The 24,445-nt window shown below is 45.7% G+C and overlaps 1 protein-coding gene across 5 annotated transcripts in view; it reads right to left on the reverse strand.

Annotated features, from left to right (window-relative positions):
* Positions 1–24,445, reverse strand: part of SHOC1 (shortage in chiasmata 1) — a 549,593-nt gene that overhangs the window by 57,579 nt on the left and 467,569 nt on the right. For all 5 annotated transcript variants that reach the window (XM_077251003.1, XM_077251012.1, XM_077251020.1 and 2 more), the window contains one exon: positions 22,848–22,979. In XM_077251003.1, the coding sequence (XP_077107118.1) occupies positions 22,848–22,979 (132 nt within the window). The remainder of the gene's footprint in view (positions 1–22,847; positions 22,980–24,445) is intronic.

Raw genomic sequence — 24,445 nt, forward strand, 5'->3', positions numbered from 1 at the left:
TCTAAACGTACTAGGAAGGTTGACAAGTCTGTTTCTATTGGCACTTTACAGTCTAAATTTCTTCTGTCTGTAACTCTGATTTGTTCATTATCAGTTATTACCGTGGATGCCTATGTGGACTCTGGCGCCGCTCTGAGTCTCATGGATTGGTCCTTCGCCAGGCGCTGTGGGTTTGATTTGGAGCCTCTGGAAGTTCCTATACCTCTGAAGGGTATTGATTCTACACCTCTGGCTTGTAATAGACCACAGTTCTGGACGCAAGTGACTATGCGTATGACTCCAGACCATCAGGAGATGATTCGCTTCCTCGTGTTGCATAATTTACATGATGTGTTAGTGCTTGGATTACCATGGTTACAATCTCATAACCCAGTACTGGACTGGAAAACTATGTCTGTGTTAAGCTGGGGATGTCGGGGGGCTCATGGGGACATACCTTTGGTTTCTATCTCGTCATCTATTCCCTCTGAGATTCCGGCATTTTTGTCGGATTTTGGGGATATTTTTGAAGAGCCTAAAATTGGGTCTCTCCCTCCCCACAGAGAGTGTGATTGCGCCATAGATCTGATTCCAGGCAGTAAATTTCCAAAGGGTCGTTTGTTTAACCTATCTGTACCTGAGCATGCTGCCATGCGCGAGTATGTTAAGGAGTCCCTGGAAAAGGGACATATTCGTCCTTCTTCATCACCTTTAGGAGCTGGGTTTTTCTTTGTCTCTAGAAAGGATGGCTCGCTGAGGCCTTGTATTGATTATCGACTCCTGAATAAAATTACTGTCAAATATCAGTATCCGTTGCCGCTGCTTACTGATTTGTTTGCTCGCATAAGGGGGGCTAAGTGGTTCTCCAAGATTGATCTCCGTGGGGCGTATAATTTGGTGCGAATTAAGCAAGGGGATGAGTGGAAAACCGCATTTAATACGCCTGAGGGCCACTTTGAGTATTTAGTAATGCCTTTCGGCCTTTCTAATGCACCTTCAGTTTTTCAGTCCTTTATGCATGATATTTTCCGTGAATATCTGGATAAATTTATGATTGTGTATTTGGACGATATTTTGATTTTTTCTGAGGACTGGGAGTCTCATGTTCAGCAGGTCAGGAGGGTTTTTTAGGTTTTGCGGGAGAATTCTCTGTGTGTAAAGGGTTCTAAGTGTGTTTTTGGGGTTCAAAAGATTTCCTTTTTGGGGTACATTTTTTCCCCTTCTTCTGTTGAGATGGACCCTGTCAAGGTTCGGGCTATTTGTGACTGGACACAGCCTACTTCTCTAAAGGGTCTTCAGAAGTTCTTGGGCTTTGCTAATTTTTATCGTCGATTTATAACTGGTTTTTCTGGTGTGGCTAAGCCTCTTACGGATTTGACTAAGAAGGGTGCTGATGTTGCCAATTGGTCCTCTGCCGCTGTGGAGGCCTTTCGGGAACTTAAGCGCCGCTTTTCGTCTGCCCCTGTGTTGTGCCAGCCCGATGTCTCTCTCCCCTTTCAGGTTGAGGTCGATGCTTCCGAGATCGGAGCGGGGGCGGTTTTGTCGCAGAAAAGTTCCGATTGCTCAGTGATGAGACCTTGTGCGTTCTTTTCTCGAAAATTTTCTGCCGCCGAAAGAAATTATGATGTCGGTAATCGGGAGCTTTTGGCCATGAAGTGGGCATTTGAGGAGTGGCGTCATTGGCTTGAGGGTGCTAGACATCAGGTGGTGGTTTTGACTGATCACAAGAATCTGATTTACCTTGAGTCTGCCAGGCGCCTGAATCCTAGACAGGCGCGCTGGTCGTTGTTTTTCTCTCGGTTTAATTTTGTGGTCTCGTATCTGCCAGGTTCTAAGAATGTGAAGGCGGATGCCCTTTCTAGGAGTTTTGAGCCTGATTCCCCTGGTGATTCGGAACCTACAGGTATCCTTAAGGATGGGGTGATATTATCCGCTATTTCCCCAGATCTGCGACGTGCTTTGCAAGAGTTTCAGGCGGATAGACCTGATCGCTGTCCACCTGGTAGACTGTTTGTTCCTGATGATTGGACCAGTAGAGTCATCTCGGAGGTTCATTCTTCTACGCTGGCGGGTCATCCTGGAATTTTTGGTACCAGGGATTTGGTGGCTAGATCCTTCTGGTGGCCATCTCTGTCTCGAGATGTGCGTGTTTTTGTGCAGTCTTGTGATGTGTGTGCTCGGGCCAAGCCTTGTTGTTCTAGGGCTAGCGGGTTGTTGTTGCCCTTGCCTATTCCGAAGAGGCCTTGGACGCACATCTCGATGGACTTTATTTCTGATCTTCCTGTCTCTCAGAGGATGTCTGTTATCTGGGTGGTGTGTGACCGTTTTTCTAAGATGGTTCATTTGGTGCCATTGCCGAAGTTGCCTTCCTCGTCTGAGTTGGTTCCTTTGTTTTTTCAAAATGTGGTTCGCTTGCATGGTATTCCTGAAAATATCGTTTCTGATAGGGGTACCCAGTTCGTTTCTAGATTTTGGCGGGCATTCTGTGCCAGGTTGGGCATTGATTTGTCTTTTTCGTCTGCCTTCCATCCTCAGACTAATGGCCAGACGGAGCGAACTAATCAAACTTTGGAGACGTATTTGAGGTGTTTTGTGTCTGCGGACCAGGATGATTGGGTTGCCTTTTTGCCGTTGGCGGAGTTTGCTCTTAATAATCGGGCTAGTTCTGCCACCTTGGTTTCCCCTTTCTTTTGCAATTCGGGGTTTCATCCCCGTTTTTCTTCTGGTCAGGTGGAGTCTTCGGATTGTCCTGGAGTGGATGCTGTGGTGGATCGGTTGTATCGGATTTGGGAACAAGTGGTGGACAATTTGAATTTGTCCCAGGAGAGGACTCAGAGGTTTGCTAACCGCCAGCGTCGGGTTGGTCCTCGCCTTCGTGTGGGGGACTTGGTGTGGTTGTCTTCCCGTTTTGTCCCAATGAGGGTTTCTTCTCCTAAATATAAGCCTCGGTTCATCGGTCCCTATAGGATTTTGGAGATTATTAACCCTGTTTCCTTTCGTTTGGACCTTCCGGCATCTTTCGCTATCCATAATGTGTTCCATCGGTCGTTGTTGCGGAGATACGAGGTGCCGGTGGTTCCTTCTGCTGAGCCTCCTGCTCCTGTGCTGGTTGAGGGTGAATTGGAGTACGTTATAGAGAAGATCTTGGACTCCCGTATTTCCAGGCGGAGACTCCAGTATCTGGTTAAATGGAAGGGCTATGGTCAGGAAGATAATTCTTGGGTAACTGCCTCTGATGTTCATGCCTCGGATTTGGTTCGTGCCTTTCATAGGGCTCATCCAGGTCGCCCTGGCGGTTCTTGTGAGGGTTCGGTGCCCCCTCCTTAAGGGGGGGGTACTGTTGTGATCCGCTTTTTGGGCTCCCCTGGTGGTGGCTGGTGGTACTGGAAACTTGTGTGTGCTTTTCTGCCTTAGCTCACCTGCGTCCATCAGTTTTGGGAGTTCCCTATTTAGCCTTGCTCTCCAGTCACTTCCTTGCCGGTCATCATTGTAACCTGAGTCTTTCAGTTGCATGTTCCTGCTACTAGTCTGCTGATCAGCTAAGTGGACTCTTGTCCTTTTGTTTTGTATTTTTTGTCCAGTTTACAGTTTTGTCATTTCCTGTTACTGGAAGCTCTTGTGGACTGAAATTGCCACTCCTGTGTGATGAGTTGACACAGGAGTCTTAAAGTAATTTCAGGATGGTTTTTTGAAAGGGTTTTTCAGCTGACCGTGAAGTCCTCTTTTGTATCCTTCCTCTATCTAGTAAGTGGACCTCGCTTTGCTAAATCTACCTTCATACTGTGTATGTCTTTTCCTCTGAACTCACCGTTAATATATGTGGGGGCTACTATCATCTTTGGGGAATTTCACTAGAGGTAAGCCAGGTCTGTTCCTTCCTCTTCCAGGCGTAGTTAGTAGGGTTGAGCGAAACGGGTCGATCATTTTCAAAAGTCGCCGACTTTTGGCTAAGTCGGCGTCTCATGAAACCCGATCCGACCCCTGTGCTTGTCGGCCATGCGGTACGCGACTTTCGCGCCAAAGTCGCGTTTCAATGACGCGAAAAGCGCCATTTCTCAGCCAATGAAGGTGAACGCAGAGTGTGGGCAGCGTGATGACATAGATCCTGGTCCCCACCATCTTAGAGAAGGGCATTGCAGTGATTGGCTTGCTGTCTGCGGCGTCACAGGGGCTATAAAGGGGCGTTCCCGCCGACCGCCATCTTACTGCTGCTGATCTGAGCTTAGGGAGAGGTTGCTGCCGCTTCGTCAGAAGCAGGGAGAGCGTTAGGCAGGGTCCACTAACCACCAAACCGCTTGTGCTGTAGCGATTTCCACTGTCCAACACCACCTTCGGTGTGCAGGAACAGTGGAAGCTATTTTTTTTTTTTTTCCTCAGCGCTGTAGCTCATTGGGCTGCCCTAGAAGGCTCCGTGATAGCTGTATTGCTGTGTGTACGCCACTGTGGAAACCAACTGCTTTTTTCAAAGCACATATCCTCTTGTTCCTTCCTTTCTGCACAGCTATCTTTTTTGTTTGTCCACACTTTTTATTTAATTTGTGCATCAGTCCACTCCTATTGCTGCCTGCCATACCTGGCTTAGATTACTGCAGGGAGATAGTAATTGTAGGACAGTCCCTGTTTTTTTTTTTTTTTTTTTGTGGGAGATTAAGATTGGCATTTCTGCTACAGTGCCATCCCTGTGTGTGCCATCTCTCACTGAGTGGGCCATAGAAAGCCTATTTATTTTTTCCGTGATTTGTGTTCTAAATTCTACCTCAACACAAAAACACTACATCAATCAGTGGTAGAAAAATATTGGCCTCAGTCAGGGCTTGTGTGCCACTGCTGTGTGTGCTATCTCTTATTCAGTGGGCTATAGAAAGCCTATTTATTTATTTTTTTTTTTTCTTATTATTTGGTTTCTAAAGTCTCCCTGAAAAAAAAAAAAATAAATAAAAAAACAGTGGGAGAGTAATATTGCCCTTTCAGCTTGTGTGCCAGTCTTGACTCCTGGGTGTGCCACCTCTCTCTCTAATTGTGGGCCATAGAAAGCCTTTTTTTTTTTTTTTTTTTTAAATATTATTGGGTTTCTAAAGTCTCCCTTAAAAAAACAAAAAATACATAAAAAAACAGTGGGAGAGTAATATTGCCCTTTCAGCTTGTGTGCCAGTCTTGACTCCTGGGTGTGCCACCTCTCTCTCTCATTCAGTGGGCCATAGAAAGGCTATTTATTTTTTTGGTTTTTTTAATATTATTTGGTTTCTAAAGTCTCCCTGAGAAAAAAAAAAACATAAAAAAACAGTGGGAGAGTAATATTGCCCTTTCAGCTTGTGTGCCAGTCTTGACTCCTGGGTGTGCCACCTCTCTCTCTCATTCAGTGGGCCATAGAAAGGCTATTTATTTTTTTGGTTTTTTTAATATTATTTGGTTTCTAAAGTCTCCCTGAAAAAAAAAAAAACATAAAAAAACAGTGGGAGAGTAATATTGCCCTTTCAGCTTGTGTGCCAGTCTTGACTCCTGGGTGTGCCACCTCTCTCTCTCATTCAGTGGGCCATAGAAAGGCTATTTATTTTTTTGGTTTTTTTAATATTATTTGGTTTCTAAAGTCTCCCTGAAAATAATAAAAAAAAAACTTAAAAAAACAGTGGGAGAGTAATATTGCCCTTTCAGCTTGTGCGCCAGTCTTGACTCCTGGGTGTGCCACCTCTCTCTCTCATTCAGTGGGCCATAGAAAGCCTTTTTTTTTTTTTTTTTTTTTAAATATTATTGGGTTTCTAAAGTCTCCCTTAAAAAACAAAAAATACATAAAAAAACAGTGGGAGAGTAATATTGCCCTTTCAGCTTGTGTGCCAGTCTTGACTCCTGGGTGTGCCACCTCTCTCTCTCATTCAGTGGGCCATAGAAAGGCTATTTATTTTTTTGGTTTTTTTAATATTATTTGGTTTCTAAAGTCTCCCTGAAAATAAAAAAAAAAAAACTAAAAAAAACAGTGGGAGAGTAATATTGCCCTTTCAGCTTGTGTGCCAGTCTTGACTCTTGGGTGTGCCACCTCTCTCTCTCATTCAGTGGGCCATAGAAAGGCTATTTATTTTTTTGGTTTTTTTAATATTATTTGGTTTCTAAAGTCTCCCTGAAAATAAAAAAAAAAAAACTTAAAAAAACAGTGGGAGAGTAATATTGCCCTTTCAGCTTGTGCGCCAGTCTTGACTCCTGGGTGTGCCACCTCTCTCTCTCTAATTGTGGGCCATAGAAAGCCTTTTTTTTTTTGTTTTTTTTTTAATATTATTTGGTTTCTAAAGTCTCCCTGAGAAAAAAAAATAAATAAATTAGGTGGGAGATTAATATTGACATTAGTGCTTGAGTGACAGTCCTGCGTGTGTGTCATCTCTGTGATTTTGTGCCACAGAAAACAGAGTGTGTAACATTGTGCCTGATTTTCCTTGTGGTCTCACCAACCTGTTAAGGGATATTGAAATCATACTGAAGTTATAGCTCACCGTGTAAGTTGTTTGACAGCAACAAATAAAGTTACTTTGGTTAAGATTTTAAAACAATGAGGAAGTCTGGTGCAAGAGGTCGTCGTGGGCGTTCATTGTCAGCTGGTAATGATGGTAGTGGTAGTGGAGCATCAGGTGGTCGTGGGGATAAAAATATTCCACCTAAGTCTGGAGCTGTGGAGCCAGTTTCGTCGTCAGGCTACACAAGGCCTCGAACGCTCTCTTTTCTGGGAGTAGGAAAACCGCTTTTAAAGGCGGAGCAGCAACAGCAAGTTTTGGCTTACATTGCAGACTCAGCCTCTAGCTCTTTTGCCTCCTCTTCCGAAACTGGTAAATGTAAAAGCAGCGCGTCGCTTGTGGATGTTCACGGTCAGGGACAAGTCGCTTCCTTGTCCTCCTCAGCAAAAACTACAACAAGAGAGAAGGATGCAGCAGGCGACACAACGGGTCACTCCATGGAGCTCTTTACACATACCGTCCCTGGCTTAGAAAGTGAAACATTTAACAGGCCATGCCCATTACAAGTATATTCTGACATGGAGTGCACTGATGCACAGCCACAGCCAGAGTACTATGCTGCTCCTTTGACTCAGACCACCACATTGCCCTCTCAGGGTACAGATCCACAATCAGACCCTGATGAGACTATGTTGCCCCGCCACGAACGCTATACCACCGACCGACACAGTGACACAGACGAAGTTGCACACGAGCTCGAAGAGGAGGTAATAGATGACCCAGTTATTGACCCCGATTGGCAGCCATTGGGGGAACAGGGTGCAGGCGGCAGTAGTTCAGAAGCGGAGGTGGAGGAGGGGCCGCAGCAGGCATCAACATCGCAACAGGTTCCATCTGCCGGGCCCGTATCTGGCCCAAAACGCGTGTCAAAGCCAAAACCTGTTGGAGGACAGCGTGGCCATCCGGTTAAAGCTCAGTCTGCAATCCCTGAAAAGGGATCCGAGTCTAGGAAGAGTGCAGTCTGGCATTTTTTTAAACAACATCCAACTGATCAGCGCAAAGTCATCTGTCAAAAATGTTCAACTAGCTTAAGCAGAGGTCAGAATCTGAAAAGTCTAAATACTAGTTGCATGCATAGACACTTAACCACCATGCATTTTCAAGCCTGGACTAACTACCAAACGTCCCTTAAGGTTGTAGCACCCTCGGCCAATGAAGCTAGTCAGCAACGCAACATCCCTTCCGTCACTGTAAGGCCACCATTTTCCGCACCACCGGCAGTATCTGTGCAGGTTTCTTTGCCAGCCAAAAGCAGTCAGGGTCAGGGAACCACCAGTTTTGTAGGAGGAAATATTGCATCTAGGGCACCGGCGGAAACAATACCGTCTCCAACCGTCTCTCAGTCTGCCATGTACACCGGCACACCCGAAAGTTCCACGATCTCCAGCTCTCCAGTCCAGCTCACCCTACATGAGACTCTGGTTAGAAAAAGGAAGTACTTATCCTCGCATCCGCGTACACAGGGTTTTAACGCCCACATAGCTAGACTAATCTCGTTAGAGATGATGCCCTACCGGTTAGTTGAAAGCGAAGCTTTCAAAGCCCTGATGGAGTACGCTGAACCACGATACGAGCTACCCAGTCGACACTTTTTTTCCAGAAAAGCCATCCCAGCCCTGCACCAGCATGTTAAACAGCGCATCGTCCATGCACTCAGGCAATCTGTGAGTACAAAGGTGCACCTGACTACAGATGCATGGACCAGTAGGCATGGCCAGGGACGTTATGTGTCCATCACGGCACACTGGGTGAATGTGGTGGATGCAGGGTCCACAGGCGACATCAATTTAGGGACAGTTGTGCCTAGCCCACGGTCTAGGAAACAGTTGGCTGTAGGCGTTCGCACCCCCTCCTCCTCCTCCTCCTCGTCCTCCTGCAGAAGCTACAGCTCTTCCACAGAACGCAGTCTGCCAACCACTCCATCGGCAGATGACACTGTTGCACACCAGTTGTCCCATTATGGGCCAGCTACTGCCAAGCGTCAGCAGGCTGTATTGGCTATGAAGTGTTTGGGCGACAACAGACACACCGCGGAAGTTCTGTCCGAGTTCTTGCAACAAGAAACGCAGTCGTGGCTGGGCACAGTAGATCTTGAGGCAGGCAAGGTAGTGAGTGATAACGGAAGGAATTTCATGGCTGCCATCTCCCTTTCCCAACTGAAACACATTCCTTGCCTGGCTCACACCTTAAACCTGGTGGTGCAGTGCTTATTGAAAACTTATCCTGGGTTCTCCGACCTGCTCCTCAAAGTGCGTGCACTTTGCTCACATATCCGACGTTCGCCTGTACACGCCAGCCGTATGCAGACCTATCAGCGGTCTTTGAACCTTCCCCAGCATCGCCTCATCATAGACGTTGCAACAAGGTGGAACTCAACACTGCACATGCTTCAGAGACTGTGCGAACAGAGGCGTGCTGTTATTTATTTGTGGGAGGATACACGGGCAGGCAGTAGGATGGCAGACATGGAGTTGTCAGGTGTGCAGTGGTCTAAGATACAAGACATGTGTCAAGTCCTTCAGTGTTTTGAGGAATGCACACGGCTGGTTAGTGCAGACAACGCCGTAATAAGCATGAGCATCCCCCTAATGCGTCTGCTGATGCAAAGTTTGACGCACATAAAGGAGCAGGCGTCTGCACCAGAGGAAGAGGAAAGCCTTGATGACAGTCAGCCATTGTCTGGTCAGGGCAGTGTACAGGACGAGGTAGCGGGCGAAGAGGAGGTGGAGGACGAGGAGGATGATGGGGATGAGTATATTTTTAATGCCGCACCTTTCCCGGGGGCACAGGAAATTGGTTGCGTGTCACGGCCGGGTTCTGGTTTTTTGAGGGACACAAGTGACGTAGATTTGCCTGCAACTGCCCCTCAACCAATCACAACCGGAGATTTGACAACTGGAACTTTGGCCCACATGGCGGATTATGCCTTACGTATCCTAAAAAGGGACACACGCATTACGAAAATGATGAACGATGACGATTACTGGTTGGCCTGCCTCCTTGATCCACGCTATAAAGGCAAATTGCAAAATATTATGCCACATGAGAACTTGGAACTAATATTAGCAACCAAACAATCAACTCTTGTTGACCGTTTGCTTCAGGCATTCCCAGCACACAGCGCACGTGATCGTTCTCACACGAGCTCCAGGGGGCAGCAGACTAGGAGTGTTAGGGGTGCACACATCAGAAGTGGCGTTGGACAGAGGGGTTTTCTGACCAGGTTGTGGAGTGATTTTGCTATGACCGCAGACAGGACAGGTACTGCTGCATCAATTGAAAGTGACAGGAGACAACATTTGTCCAGTATGGTTACTAACTATTTTTCATCCCTTATCGATGTTCTCCCTCAACTGTCATTCCCATTTGATTACTGGGCCTCCAAATTAGACACCTGGCCAGAATTGGCAGAATATGCATTGCAGGAGCTTGCTTGCCCGGCAGCAAGTGTCCTATCAGAAAGAGTATTCAGTGCTGCAGGTTCAATATTAACCGAAAAAAGGACTCGTCTGGCTACCCAAAATGTTGACGATCTAACATTCATTAAAATGAACCACAACTGGATTTCGAAATCTTTTGCCCCACCTTGCCCGGCCGACACCTAGCTTTCCTATGAAAAGCTCTTGCCTGTGAATTACTTTTCTAATGTCTAATTTGCTGCAGCTGATTGTACAGCATACGACATGTTTACACCTCCCTAAATGGCCAAACTCCCCACACGGGGCCGTGGTATCGCGACTTGGCGCAAGCACCCGTGAGACTGCTGTTTGTCTGAAGAGGTGGGTGTGCTCGCTTTTGGTTGACGGCATTGCTACTGGGTCCCTCATAGTACAATGTAGTGTCTCTGGCGGTGGCGGTGCGCACCCAACGTCAGACACACCGTTGTAACATGAGGGGCCCTGGGGCGGTCCCGCCGGCCTCAAGAGAGTTCCCCCCTACCCCAGCTCAAAATGTGCTCTACCACGTGCAAAATTATGTCGCACAGCTCCACCAATCTTTAGTCTATTCGCTGACATCATTCAATGTCTGGCACTGACAATACAAATTTGTAGACATCTATGATGCAACTTAAAGTAGTCTGTGTCTGTGTCCTATATTGGCACCATTAAATAGTTACTGCCAAATTACTATGTCAGAAACTCAGTAGATGAGCCCACCCCTGTACCTAAGTATGCCACCTTTTTTTTTGTTTTGGTTGTTTTGCGAGACATTAACATCTATTTATATTTTGGGAGTACTGGGACAGACACTCCTTGCACTACTCCTCCACTCACCACCAAGCTGCCTGTGTATCCATGTAACCGCTGTAAAACTGCCATGAGCCTATTGTTTGTTATTTTAGGCCTTTGATAGCCTGTCTGCGGTCCCTACTTTAAATACTCCTCCACTCACCACCAAGCTGCCTGTGTATCCATGTAACCACTGTAAAACTGCCATGAGCCTATTGTTTGTTATTTTAGGCCTTTGATAGCCTGTCTGCGGTCCCTACTTTAAATACTCCTCCACTCATCACCAGCTGCCTGCCCGTGTATCCATGTAACCGCTGTAAAACTGCCATGAGCCTATTGTTTGTTATTTTAGGCCTTTGATAGCCTGTCTGCGGTCCCTACTTTAAATACTCCTCCACTCACCACCAAGCTGCCTGTGTATCCATGTAACTGCTGTAAAACTGCCATGAGCCTATTGTTTGTTATTTTAGGCCTTTGATAGCCTGTCTGCGGTCCCTACTTTAAATACTCCTCCACTCATCACCAGCTGCCTGCCCGTGTATCCATGTAACCGCTGTAAAACTGCCATGAGCCTATTGTTTGTTATTTTAGGCCTTTGATAGCCTGTCTGCGGTCCCTCCTTCCACTAGGCCTCCACTGACCAGACCACTGCTGCCCGTGTACCCCTGGAACCAATTTTAAAGTGCCTACAGCCAGCCCATTTTATTGTGTTAGGCCTTCGAAGCCTGTCTGCGGTCCCTCCTTCCACTAGGCCTCCACTGACCAGACCACTGCTGCCCGTGTACCCCTGGAACCAATTTTAAAGTGCCTACAGCCAGCCCATTTTATTGTGTTAGGCCTTTGAAGCCTGTCTGCGGTCCCTCCTTCCAATAGGCCTACACTGACAAAGGTACACCTGACAACAGACACATGGACCTGTAGGCATGGCCACGGAAGGTTACGTGTCCTTTGTGGCTCAATGGGTTAATGTATTGGATGCATGGTCCACACAGGGGACAGCCTGCTAAGTCTGTATGCAGTCCCTAATTCAAGTTGTCCTCAACTGAATAAAGCTGAGCTTCTACCTTCTGGCTCTCATTAAGTGTTTTTTAAAAAACAAAATGGTGGTTCCGGCCTACTAACGGCTTCTGCCCCTCCCTGGTGTTGCCCTCAACTGAATAAAGCTGAGCTTCTACCTTCCGGCTCTGATTAACTGCTGTTTTTAAACACAATGGTCGTTCCGGCCTACTAACGGTGTCTGCCCCTGCCTGGTGTTGCCCTCAACTGAATAAAGCTGAGCTTCAACCTTCTGGCTCTCATTAAGTGTTTTTTAAAAAACAAAATGGTGGTTAGGGCCTACTAACGGCTTCTGCCCCTCCCTGGTGTTGCCCTCAACTGAATAAAGCTGAGCTTCTACCTTCCGGCTCTGATTAACTGCTGTTTTTAAACACATTGCTGGTTCCGGCCTACTAACGGTGTCTGCCCCTGCCTGGTGTTGCCCTCAACTGAATAAAGCTGAGCTTCAACCTTCTGGCTCTCATTAAGTGTTTTTTAAAAAACAAAATGGTGGTTAGGGCCTACTAACGGCTTCTGCCCCTCCCTGGTGTTGCCCTCAACTGAATAAAGCTGAGCTTCTACCTTCCGGCTCTGATTAACTGCTGTTTTTAAACACATTGCTGGTTCCGGCCTACTAACGGTGTCTGCCCCTGCCTGGTGTTGCCCTCAACTGAATAAAGCTGAGCTTCAACCTTCTGGCTCTCATTAAGTGTTTTTTAAAAAACAAAATGGTGGTTAGGGCCTACTAACGGCTTCTGCCCCTCCCTGGTGTTGCCCTCAACTGAATAAAGCTGAGCTTCTACCTTCCGGCTCTGATTAACTGCTGTTTTTAAACAAAATGGTGGTTCCGGCCTACTAACGGTGTCTGCCCCTGCCTGGTGTTGCCCTCAACTGAATAAAGCTGAGCTTCAACCTTCTGGCTCTCATTAAGTGTTTTTTAAAAAACAAAATGGTGGTTAGGGCCTACTAACGGCTTCTGCCCCTCCCTGGTGTTGCCCTCAACTGAATAAAGCTGAGCTTCTACCTTCCGGCTCTGATTAACTGCTGTTTTTAAACACATTGCTGGTTCCGGCCTACTAACGGTGTCTGCCCCTGCCTGGTGTTGCCCTCAACTGAATAAAGCTGAGCTTCAACCTTCTGGCTCTCATTAAGTGTTTTTTAAAAAACAAAATGGTGGTTAGGGCCTACTAACGGCTTCTGCCCCTCCCTGGTGTTGCCCTCAACTGAATAAAGCTGAGCTTCTACCTTCCGGCTCTGATTAACTGCTGTTTTTAAACAAAATGGTGGTTCCGGCCTACTAACGGTGTCTGCCCCTGCCTGGTGTTGCCCTCAACTGAATAAAGCTGAGCTTCAACCTTCTGGCTCTCATTAAGTGTTTTTTAAAAAACAAAATGGTGGTTAGGGCCTACTAACGGCTTCTGCCCCTCCCTGGTGTTGCCCTCAACTGAATAAAGCTGAGCTTCTACCTTCCGGCTCTGATTAACTGCTGTTTTTAAACACATTGCTGGTTCCGGCCTACTAACGGTGTCTGCCCCTGCCTGGTGTTGCCCTCAACTGAATAAAGCTGAGCTTCAACCTTCTGGCTCTCATTAAGTGTTTTTTAAAAAACAAAATGGTGGTTAGGGCCTACTAACGGCTTCTGCCCCTCCCTGGTGTTGCCCTCAACTGAATAAAGCTGAGCTTCTACCTTCCGGCTCTGATTAACTGCTGTTTTTAAACACATTGCTGGTTCCGGCCTACTAACGGTGTCTGCCCCTGCCTGGTGTTGCCCTCAACTGAATAAAGCTGAGCTTCAACCTTCTGGCTCTCATTAAGTGTTTTTTAAAAAACAAAATGGTGGTTAGGGCCTACTAACGGCTTCTGCCCCTCCCTGGTGTTGCCCTCAACTGAATAAAGCTGAGCTTCTACCTTCCGGCTCTGATTAACTGCTGTTTTTAAACACATTGCTGGTTCCGGCCTACTAACGGTGTCTGCCCCTGCCTGGTGTTGCCCTCAACTGAATAAAGCTGAGCTTCAACCTTCTGGCTCTCATTAAGTGTTTTTTAAAAAACAAAATGGTGGTTCCGGCCTACTAACGGTGTCTGCCCCTGCCTGGTGTTGCCCTCAACTGAACAAAGCTGAGCTTCCACATTCTGGCTTTCGGCCTATACTATCAGATATTAAACTGCATTTGGCCTACTAGTGTGGTTAGGCCCTTGAAACAGTGTCTGCTGCTCTTGGGTTTGCTACTCCACTGAACAAAGCAATGCCACCTGTTTAGTCCTGTTACCAATTTTGATCTGCATTTAGCCTACTTTATTCTTTGGCCCTATATCTGTTTCCTCATCATCCTGCCCATTGCCCAGCCACTGCTAGATGAGTCTGCTGGTACATTGACCTAGACCACTACATTCCCCTTGTACTCTACACAGCCAGAATCTGACCCTGCTGAAAGTAAGGTTCCCCTTCCCGCATATTATACCACCTTACACAGGGACAAAGAGGAAGGTGCCGATGAAAGTGCAGGTTCCTTCATCAGGTGGGGGGGGCATACTCGTTGGCGATGTCACCGGCACAGGGCCCCTCATAGTACGCAAAAGTGTCTCTGCCGGTGGGAGGCGCCCCCGCCATCAAACACACCGCCGTACTTTGAGGGGCCCTGTGCCAGTGCCAATGCGAACGAGTGGGCCCCCCCTGCTTGCTCAGGATCACAGCACTTGCAACGTTGAAATACTTACCTCTCCCTGCTCCACCGCCATGACGTAGTCCATGTTTCCTGGGCCCACTAAAACCTTGAACCAGCCCTACCCCCACAACTTTTGCCAAATGACCCCCAATTTCCAGTGCCCAACTATTATTATAAAGTTAATTAAGATTGACAAGCTTCAGAAAACAAGAATGGATGTTTTTGGCAGTAAAATGTGCACTGTAGGTGTTTTCCTGGCCTCCACTCACTGCCGGCTATGCTTCCCCATTGACTTGCATTGGGTTTCGTGTTTCGGTCGATCCCGACTTTTAGCGATAATCGGCCGACTTCACTCGACTCGACTCTGGACTAAATCGGGTTTCACAAAACCAGACTCGATCTTAAAAAAATGAAAGTCGCTCAACCCTAGTAGTTAGTTCTCCGGCTGGCGCATGGCATCTAGGCAGCCGTAGGAATGCTTCCTGGCTACTGTTAGTTGTGTGGTAGATTTAGGTCACGGTCAGCTTGAGTTTCCATCACCCGAGAGCTAGTCTGTTATTTTTGTGTTTCTGATGTTCCCATGCCATTGGGGAATCATGACAACAGACCCTCTGGTATTATGAAGTTGGCCTTCTCTTTTGTTGACTCCGTGAGAGGTATAGTACCTGCCATTAACCCTTTGTCAGATCGAGCGTGGTAAAGTACTAGGCCTGCCCCATCGCTCGATCAGCTTGTCCACCCGGGGCATTGGATAAAGGTTGAACTTGGTATTTCACCTCCCCAACTTTTTCCCGAACTTCATATGGCACATGCCACTTGGCCATAAGCTTGCTTTTGGTGGTGGGTACCAAGATTAAAACCCGATCTATTGCTTTAAAGGAGCGTACCGTGGCCTTTTTGTTACATACGCGGCTCTAGGCTGCCTGAGCATCCACCAAATGCTCTTTTAATATAGGCATGTACGCTGCAATCCGGTCCTGCATATTGGTGACATTCTCAAATACACTCATAAGTGGAGTAAGTTCCTGCTACCAAGTCTCTTTGGCTACGTCCAGTAGACCCCGAGGTTGCCTGCCATACAGTAGCTTGAAGGGTGAAAATCCCATGGAAGTCTGCGGTACCTAGGGAATGGTGAACATCAAGTAGGGCAGCAACATGTCCCAATCCCTTCCGTCCTTGGAAACTACCATGTTCAACATGGACTTGAGGGTTTTGTTAAAGCGCTCGACTAATCCGTCAGTTTGGGGGTGGTACACTGACGTGTGCAACTGCATTATTTTGAGGTGCTTGCGCAGCTGCTTATTCACCTTGGACATAAAAGGAGTCCCATGATCAGTAAGGATCTCCTTCGGTAGCCCAAGATGACAGAACATGGCAAACAACTTCCGGGTGATAAGCTTAGCCAAGGTGTGTAATCTACCACCAATATGTGTTGGTGGCCTCAGGCAGATTTTACTATTGGCCCTGCCAGATCCATCGCAATCCGTTCAAAAGGTACCTCTATAATGGGCAGAGGTACCAATAGACTCCAGTAGTTTGCAGTGAGTGAGATTAGTTGGCACTTAGGACACGTTTCACAATACTTCTGTACCTCAGCGAAGACGTGTAGACCCCAGGCCCCAAAAAATGGAATATGCGCTTCGGTGTGTTTTTAGCCCCCAAGTGCCCTCCCAGCATGAGGGTGTGAGCCATTTCGAGTACTGCTCATCGGTAGGATTGGGGCACTACCAGTTGTTCTATCACTTCGTCCCCGATTTTCTCAACCCTGTATAGTAACTACTGGTTGATCGCCATACGTGGGAACACCGTTTCCGCACCTGGTTGCTGAGCCACCCCATTTACCTCGATTACTCTTTCCTGTGCCCAGGTCAGTGTAGGATCCTGTAGCTGGGCAGTCCAAAAGGTACCCGGGGCACTTCCAGCTCAGGGATTGTCAGGGTCTCTTCAACCGCTCCTGCCATCACCTCTAGGGGAAACCTATCGGGTTCACACTTTTTCCCTATGAGGGTGACCTCTACGGCAAGAACCCTGTGTTGGGATCTTCAGGCCTGCACCCAGAAAAATATTTGCCCGGGGAGGGTTAATTTTATTTTGCCACAGAGACCATAAGAGGGGCAAATCCCTTCCCAGGACAGCCCCATAAGAAAGAGTCTTTACTTCCCCATCACAGGTTTAATCTCCACGCAGGGCATAACAAATGATATACAAAAAAGGTTGCACTCTATCGTGTCAAAGCATGTCTAATATGAAATATATGAAATATGAATAGCAAAATGGCTTTTGAACATTAGGAAAATATTTGAGAGACGCTTTGCACAGAATTTGATCAAATAGTGTGAGCCCATCAACCATCGTCAAGGTGGTCTCATTAAACTGATGGGTCACTGACCTCCCTGTCCAAATATGAACACTTACCGAAGCCAATGTCTGTATGCCTAGGTGAATGTGGACACCTCTGTCAGCAAAGCCTACATATGGGTTGGTCGGAACCAAGTGTGATTAGATGTAATTAAAAACCACATGGTGACGGGAGGAGTGCTCAGTCAGTAAGCTAACATAGAAATGACAGAAAAAAGACTGGCACATCCAAACTAGTGTGAATAGGTGCATACCAGGAGCAGCTACCTCCATACACAATATACAAAAAAGGTTGCACTCTATCGTGTCAAAGCATGTCTAATATGAAATATATGAAATATGAATAGCAAAATGGCTTTTGAACATTAGGAAAATATTTGAGAGACGCTTTGCACAGAATTTGATCAAATAGTGTGAGCCCATCAACCATCGTCAAGGTGGTGTCATTAAACTGATGGGTCACTGACCTCCCTGTCCAAATGTAAACATTTACCGAAGGCCAATGTCTGTATGCCTAGGTGAATGTGGACACCTCTGTCAGCAAAGCCTACATATTTTCCTAATGTTCAAAAACCATTTTGCTATTCATATTTCATGTATTTCATATTAGACATGCTTTGACACGATAGAGTGCAACCTTTTCTGTATATTGTGTATGGAGGTAGCTGTTCCTGGTATGCACCTATTCACACTAGTTTGGATGTGCCAGTCTTTTTTCGGGCATAACAAATGAGACCTCCACTGTTGGGTACTCGTGGAGTTCACCATGAGTACAAACAACACCCACATTTTTCCCAGTGGGTTTTAAGCCCGAGATTAATGACCCATGCACAAGTGTCACTAGGCTCCCTGAGTCCAGGAGGGCCTCAGCCTGGTGTCTATCGACACGCACCTGGCACAGATGCGGTTCACCCGCTGGGATGAACGGATCTTGGGTGAAAACGGCCTGGGCGTACATCAGCATATGGTGAGTATACATACAGTCCATAGGTTCAGCTGTCAGGGAAAGTTGGCAGCCACATGTCCTGGCCATTAGCACCGCCAAAACCTAATAGCTGTGGTACGACTGGACCTCAGGGCCAGTTTAGAGGAAATGGGTCTATTGTCACTCTCACTTTGGGGTACCCCCTCAGCACGGGCTTGGTCTTGATTGGCCTCAGCAGAGGGTCGTGGACCATTCCCAAGCTCCTGGGCTGGCGGGCGGGGCCCGACGTGATAACCGTAGTGTAGCAGAGTCCCGTATAAACTCCTGAGTGGCCGCATACCACTCAATCAGGCTGACCACCTGGTCTAGGGTGCCAGGATCCCCTTGGCCCACCCAACGCTGAATAACGGCTGACAGAGTTCTTACTAGCCGATCAACCACCACCCTCTCGATCAGGCTGAAGCCATTTCTTTACAAGCTGTAATAAGTCTATGCCTGAGACCTGGCGGAGCAAGTCTCCACAAAGGACCACTGGTACACCTGTTGGGCCAGTACATACGTATTAACCCCCAGTCGGGCAAGGATGTCACCTTTCAGTTTCACATAGTCCAGGGCATCATCCTGACTGAGGTCAAAATAGGCCTTCTGGGCATCTCCTGTCAGGAACGGGGCCACCACTTCAGCCCACTGGGAATTCGACAAGCTCTCTCACTCTGCTGTGAGCTCAAACATGGTGAGGAAAGCCTCCATATTGTCCTCAGGACACATCTTGCTCAGTGCTGACCAGACCTTGTACCGGGCCTCAGAACAGATCGGGGTCACTGGTGAGGGTGCCTCTCGCATAGCCGCAACCTGCTGTAGGATCAGCTCATTAGTCTTTTGCTGCTGCTGCTGATACAACAGCTGCTGCTGCTGATGGTTCTGCTCCTGCTGCCGTTGCTACTGCTCCTGTTGCTGCTGGGTGAGGGTCAACTGCTTAAGTATTTCCTCCATCTTATTAGCAGGCTTGAGCAGTAGCATTGCAGGCTTAATTACCGACTCTGTCTGGCCTCTGTTCAGCGATGTCCTTCTTTTCAGACGTCCACAAAACTGTTGCTGACCACACTTTTATGCACACCAAAAAGACGGATACCGCTGGATCATTGGTTAGACGGCATCCACAGTGACTCTATCTGCCTCATTATAGGGAATCTTTTTCCCAGGGTTCCGTCTGAATGATGTACTTGAGAGATGGTAACCAGGTGTAAGCGCTCAGCGCAGAGCGCAGGATAAATGTGAGCCTTACTGCGCTCTTTAGGAGGCAGAGTGCAAAAAAAATCAACAACAGCTAAATAATTGATTTTATTTATTTTTTATGCCCTTGCTAGTGCAGTATAAGTGATTAGGCAACTTTAATCTTTGGGGTTTTTTATGTTTGACTGCTGTAACATACCAAAAGACACTTTTTTTCAAAAGCTAGTTTTTGTATCACGATATTTTCAGAGCTCTAATTTTTTGTATTATGTATTCTGAGAGCTTGTTTTTTGCAGAACGAGTTGACGTTTTTATTGGTACCATTTTTGGGCACATGGCATTTTTTGATTCTTTTCTTCGGGTCAGTATAATTACAGCAACACCATATTTATATTGTTTTCCTGTCTTTTGGCGCTTTTATAAAAAAATATTTTTGCATTGCTTTATTCTGAAAGCTATAACTTTTTTATTTTTCCACTGGAGGAGCTGTGTGGCAGCTTTTTTTTGCGAGATTAAATTTTCATTGCTACCATTTTTATTTACATTTGTTTTTTTGATTGCATTGTATTCCACTTTTTGTTTGGCTTTATGAAGAAAAGGCATAATTTTTGCATAGTTTTTCTTTTTTTTTTGTACGACGTATACTAAAAAGGTTAAATAATGGGACAGTTTCATAGGTGTCATTTTTTTGTATTATTTGTGATTTAAATATATATATATACAGTATATTTACAATTTTTTAAATTTTTTACTTAGTCTCTCTATGGGACTTTTACTTTCTGGAGTCTGATCGCAGTTTCAATGAATTGCAATGCATTAGAACTGTGGGCCTGCACTGTGCATAATCTAACAAGTTTGCTAGTGCCTGGTGACCCGGATGTCTTTATGACATCCGGGCAATGGCACCATGGCAATGATCGAGCCCGCGATGACTGCATTTAGGGTGCTAAAGTGCCAGGTGTCAGCTGTTAGAACTAGCTGACACCCAGCGTGAATAGCGCGCACACAGCCCCTATAAGCGAAAAATCGTCAGTACACAGGGCCGTCATCTGCATAACTGCCCTGACTGGCATATGGGACCCGATGAGAAGAGGGGGCCCCCATCGGGCCCTGTCTCTTCTGCTCACTGGGCCCCAGTGGCAGGCTTCTGCCGGTGCAGAACTGAACCTGCATCCGAGACACAGGTTCAGTTAAGCTCTATTGTCGTGCGTGCCCCACAGTAACAGTTAAAAGCCACTAGCCAATCGGAGGCTGGCAGCTGACATCAGCGCGCACATCACCGGTGTATGATGTCATTGTCATTTGCCAGCAAGTCCGCGATTGAAATGCCTGGAGGGAACATCGCCGCAAGAACACATGGTGCAGAATGGAGACATGGGGCACAATGGAGACACGGGGCAGAATGGAGACACGGGGGCAGGATGGGAGACACGGGGGCAGGATAGGAGACCCGGGGCAAAATGTAAACACATGGTGCGGAATGGAGACATGGGGCAGGATGGAGACACAGGGCAGAATGGAGACACGGGACAGGATGGAGACAAATGAGGCAAGAATATGGGGCAGGATGGAGACAGATGGGGCAGGGTCATGGGGCAGGATGTAGACACATGGTGCAGGATCATGGTGTAGGATGGAGACACATGGTGCAGGATCATGGGGCAGGATGGATACGATGGAGACAGATGGGGCAGGATCATGGGACAGATGGGGCACGATGACGTGGCCAGTCTCGATAGCTCAGTATCTGGGACAGCTAGAGAACGATGAGACACAGGTGTGTGTGCGGAGGGCTCCCAGGATTCTGGGTATATTGGACTTAACCCTGAGATGCATGGTACTCTAATAATTAATCTCTATATTCCGGTGCCTCTCCGTCTGGGGTTTCCAGTGTTACCTTGCAGCCCTGCACTAAAGACAGCAAGGGGTCCCAGCTCTTTTCTCCCTCACATTAATTAATGCTTCTAACACTAGCCACATGGCAATTTTTTGTTCTTTGAAGAATTTGTGTATTTATCTCATGGGTGGGGGCCACAGTTCTGGGAGTAGAGGGAGAACTCTGGATAATATATTGGGCCTGAAATTAATAAATTAAAATGGCGCTCCCTCGTCCCTCACACCAGGGTATCATTTTATTCAACTTTCCATGAGCTGTATGACCATATAGACGGCTTAGCAATGTTGATCCCAGATCTATTGATAGATTCCCTTTAGGCCATGTTCATACGTTCAGTATTTGGTCAGTATTTTGATAAATACAGAAGTAGTGACAAGTTTCTATTATATATTCAGCTTTTCTTTTTTAATAAATTTGCAAAAATTTCTACTATTGTCTACTATAATTGCTATTGTAAGGTGACATTAACCCTTTATTACCCCATATCTCACCGCTACACGGGAGTGGGAAGAGAGTGGCTAAGTTACAGAATAGGCGCATCTTCCAGATGTGCCTTTTCTGGGGTGGCTGGGGGCAGATGTTTTTAGCCAGGGGGGTCCTATAACCATGGTCCCTCTCTAGGCTATTAATATCTGCCCTCATACACTGGCTTTCCCATTCTGGCGGAGAAAATTGCGCGGGAGCCCACGCCAATTTTTTTCCGTGATTTAATCCTTTATTTTAACAGCTAGAGCCCCCAAATTTTGCACACAGACACTTGGAACATTATTAGTGAGGAATATGTACAAAAATAAGAGATATGAAATGGTTTACTGTATGTAAACCATGTCTCATATCCTGTCGGGTTTGGGAAGGAGATAGCAAAAGCCGGCAATTGAATTACCGTCTTTTCTGCTATCTAGCGCTGTATTAAATATAAATATATACATATACATATATATATATATATATATATATATATGTGTCTCACTGACATATATATATATATATGTGTCTCACTGACATATATATATATATATATATATGTGTCTCACTGACATATATATATATATATGTGTCTCACTGACATATATATATATATATATATATATATATATATATACATACTGTATATATGTTTTCATGAATATTTGAGCCCATGGATCCATTGTACGTCCGTTTTGCAAGCTGGTGAGAAAATCTCGCTGTACGGATGCCATACGGATTACATATGGAGGTTTACATGCGCAAAATACGCTGCCACACCCTGCCTACGGATGACATACGGATCACTATTTTGGGAACATTTCTGCGTATTACGCATGTAAAATGCAGACCGTATTACCCTACGCTGAGTGTGACCCCGGCCTCATGCTCAACATACATTTATGGTTAATACATGTGTAAAAGGAGAGTAAATATATGATTCTTGAAATATTGGGTATCTTTTAGCTATTAAAAGCTTTTAACAAGGTAGACTTTCATTTTGTAATTGGTAACAAGGTGAAATATATTTTTGTGCTGAAATAAAGTGATCGTACAAACTAGCAAAACTACAATAAAACTCTCAAGTAGAGATGAGCAAATTTGTTCGGGTTCCCTCTTATTCGGCAAGCTATAGCGCTTGCCGAATAAGCTGCAGAGGGAACTCGGCTTCCTGGATCGCTCCGGCCGATGAGCTGTTTGGCTCCGCAGCAGCATGTGTCGCGGCTGGATGACAGTCATGACACATGCATGGAGAGCCTGTTTGTTGGGTTTTCCATGCATGTGTCATGACTGTGACACAGCCACGATACATGCAGCTGCGGTGCCGATCAGCTGATGGACTGGCGCAATCCAGAATGCCGGGTTCCCTCTGCAGCTTATTTGGCAAGCGCTATAGCTTGCCGAATAAGAGGGAACCCGAGCAAATTCGCTTATCTCTACTCTCAAGGAACATGATTCTTTTTCTATACAATTCAGTAAAAATCAGATAATTTAACTTGTAACTTAATAATATTTAATAGCAAATACTTTAATGCCCAAATTAACCTATTAAGTGAAAACGTACCTCAGAAATGAGAATAGAAAGCCATGGTCTGTCTAACCACTTGTAGGGGTCACTATTACATGACATAAGGGTGTAATTTACAATCTGATGAATCAATTGTCCGGTCTCATTTGCTCCAAAAGACATTAAAACCTAAGCAGAAGAACAGCTATGGTATAATTATATTTATTTCATGCATTTCAGTTTGTATATTTTATTACATTTTGTTGCATAATAATCTGTGAAATGTGCAGAACAAAAACTAAATATGGAATAAACCTGCATGCGTTTTGCCTTTTGCAACCTGTTAAAAGGTTTCCTAGATGTAAAATTTGGAGAATGCCCTGCCAGATCACATTCCAAAAAGCAGAAGTGAAAATAATATTCACGCATTAAGTAAGGAAAATATGTAATCAGAAATATAGACCTTTAACATAGGAAAACATTTTAAGGAAAGGGAAAATTTGTCATAGATGTCAGCTTTTCATCACTTTACCAAAATGTTCTCGATGATCAGAATTTTTTTCTCTCCCTAACATAAGGGGGTTGAAAACATATTAAGGTAATAGTGTGACATGTAATGGAGCCACACACGTTTTACTGTAAATTGTAGCATTTTTAACTTATAGTGAGGACAGGACACTTGTTTTTTTCATGTCTTACCGCTAAATAATGGTGAATCAAAAACATACATTTCAAAGCTTTAAATGTCTGCAGTTTTGCTTAGCAATTTTTGACAATTAGTTTTTGGAACTATTGAAATGTTTTACCCTCCTGGCTGCAAGTCAATAGTTACCCATTCCAAAAATCCCTGTGTTCTCTGCAAAATTTCTAAATGTCAGTCATAGTGAGTGTGCATACAATATTTTTCTGCCTGAAATCCACTTGAAAAAACACTTAAAGCAAACCTGTCCGCAGGATTTTGCTAAGTAAACTACAGAAACTGTCAGGTTGGCGCTGTTATCCTGATTAAAATGACACCTGCGGTGAAGAAATCCATCTTGTGGTTCTTGTGTAACCAATGTTCAAAATTTTCAGCTATTGAGATGCCTGTGCTCCAGGGTAGGCTGTAGGCAGAGTCTTATCTTCCTGCACTAGGCCAGAAAAAAAACAAGGAAAGACCTGCCCACAGGTCATCCAGAGGCACAAACCTGTTCCTCATCATAAAGACAGAATATGCTTCGGAGCGTCCTGTGGGCAGGCATTTCCTTGGTTTCTCTGGCTTAGAGCAGGAGAATAAGACTCTTCTTACAGTCTGGCCCCAAACCACGAGCATCTCGTTAACTGAAAACTTCTAATACTGATTACACAAGAACCACGAGACTGATGTCTTCACCTCAGATATCATTAATTTAATCAGTTTAACACTGTCAATCTGACAGTGTCTGTAGGTTACTTAGCAAAATCGTTTTAAAAGTGCTAAGAAATGAACATATTCATGGCAATGTAAACACGAATTTGCCGTTCATTTGTGAAGCATCTAAAGAAGTCACCTGACCATTCTTTAAGCAACTACCAATAGTTTATATAAAAAACCCCACCATTCCAAAGAAAAAACACAATTGAAAACGGTGAAAAAAACTATATCAAAGACACCCGAAACAAATGATTCAGGACAA

Source organism: Ranitomeya variabilis, chromosome 1 (genome assembly GCF_051348905.1).
Source record: "Ranitomeya variabilis isolate aRanVar5 chromosome 1, aRanVar5.hap1, whole genome shotgun sequence".
In the NCBI taxonomy this organism is placed as follows: Eukaryota; Metazoa; Chordata; class Amphibia; order Anura; family Dendrobatidae; genus Ranitomeya; species Ranitomeya variabilis.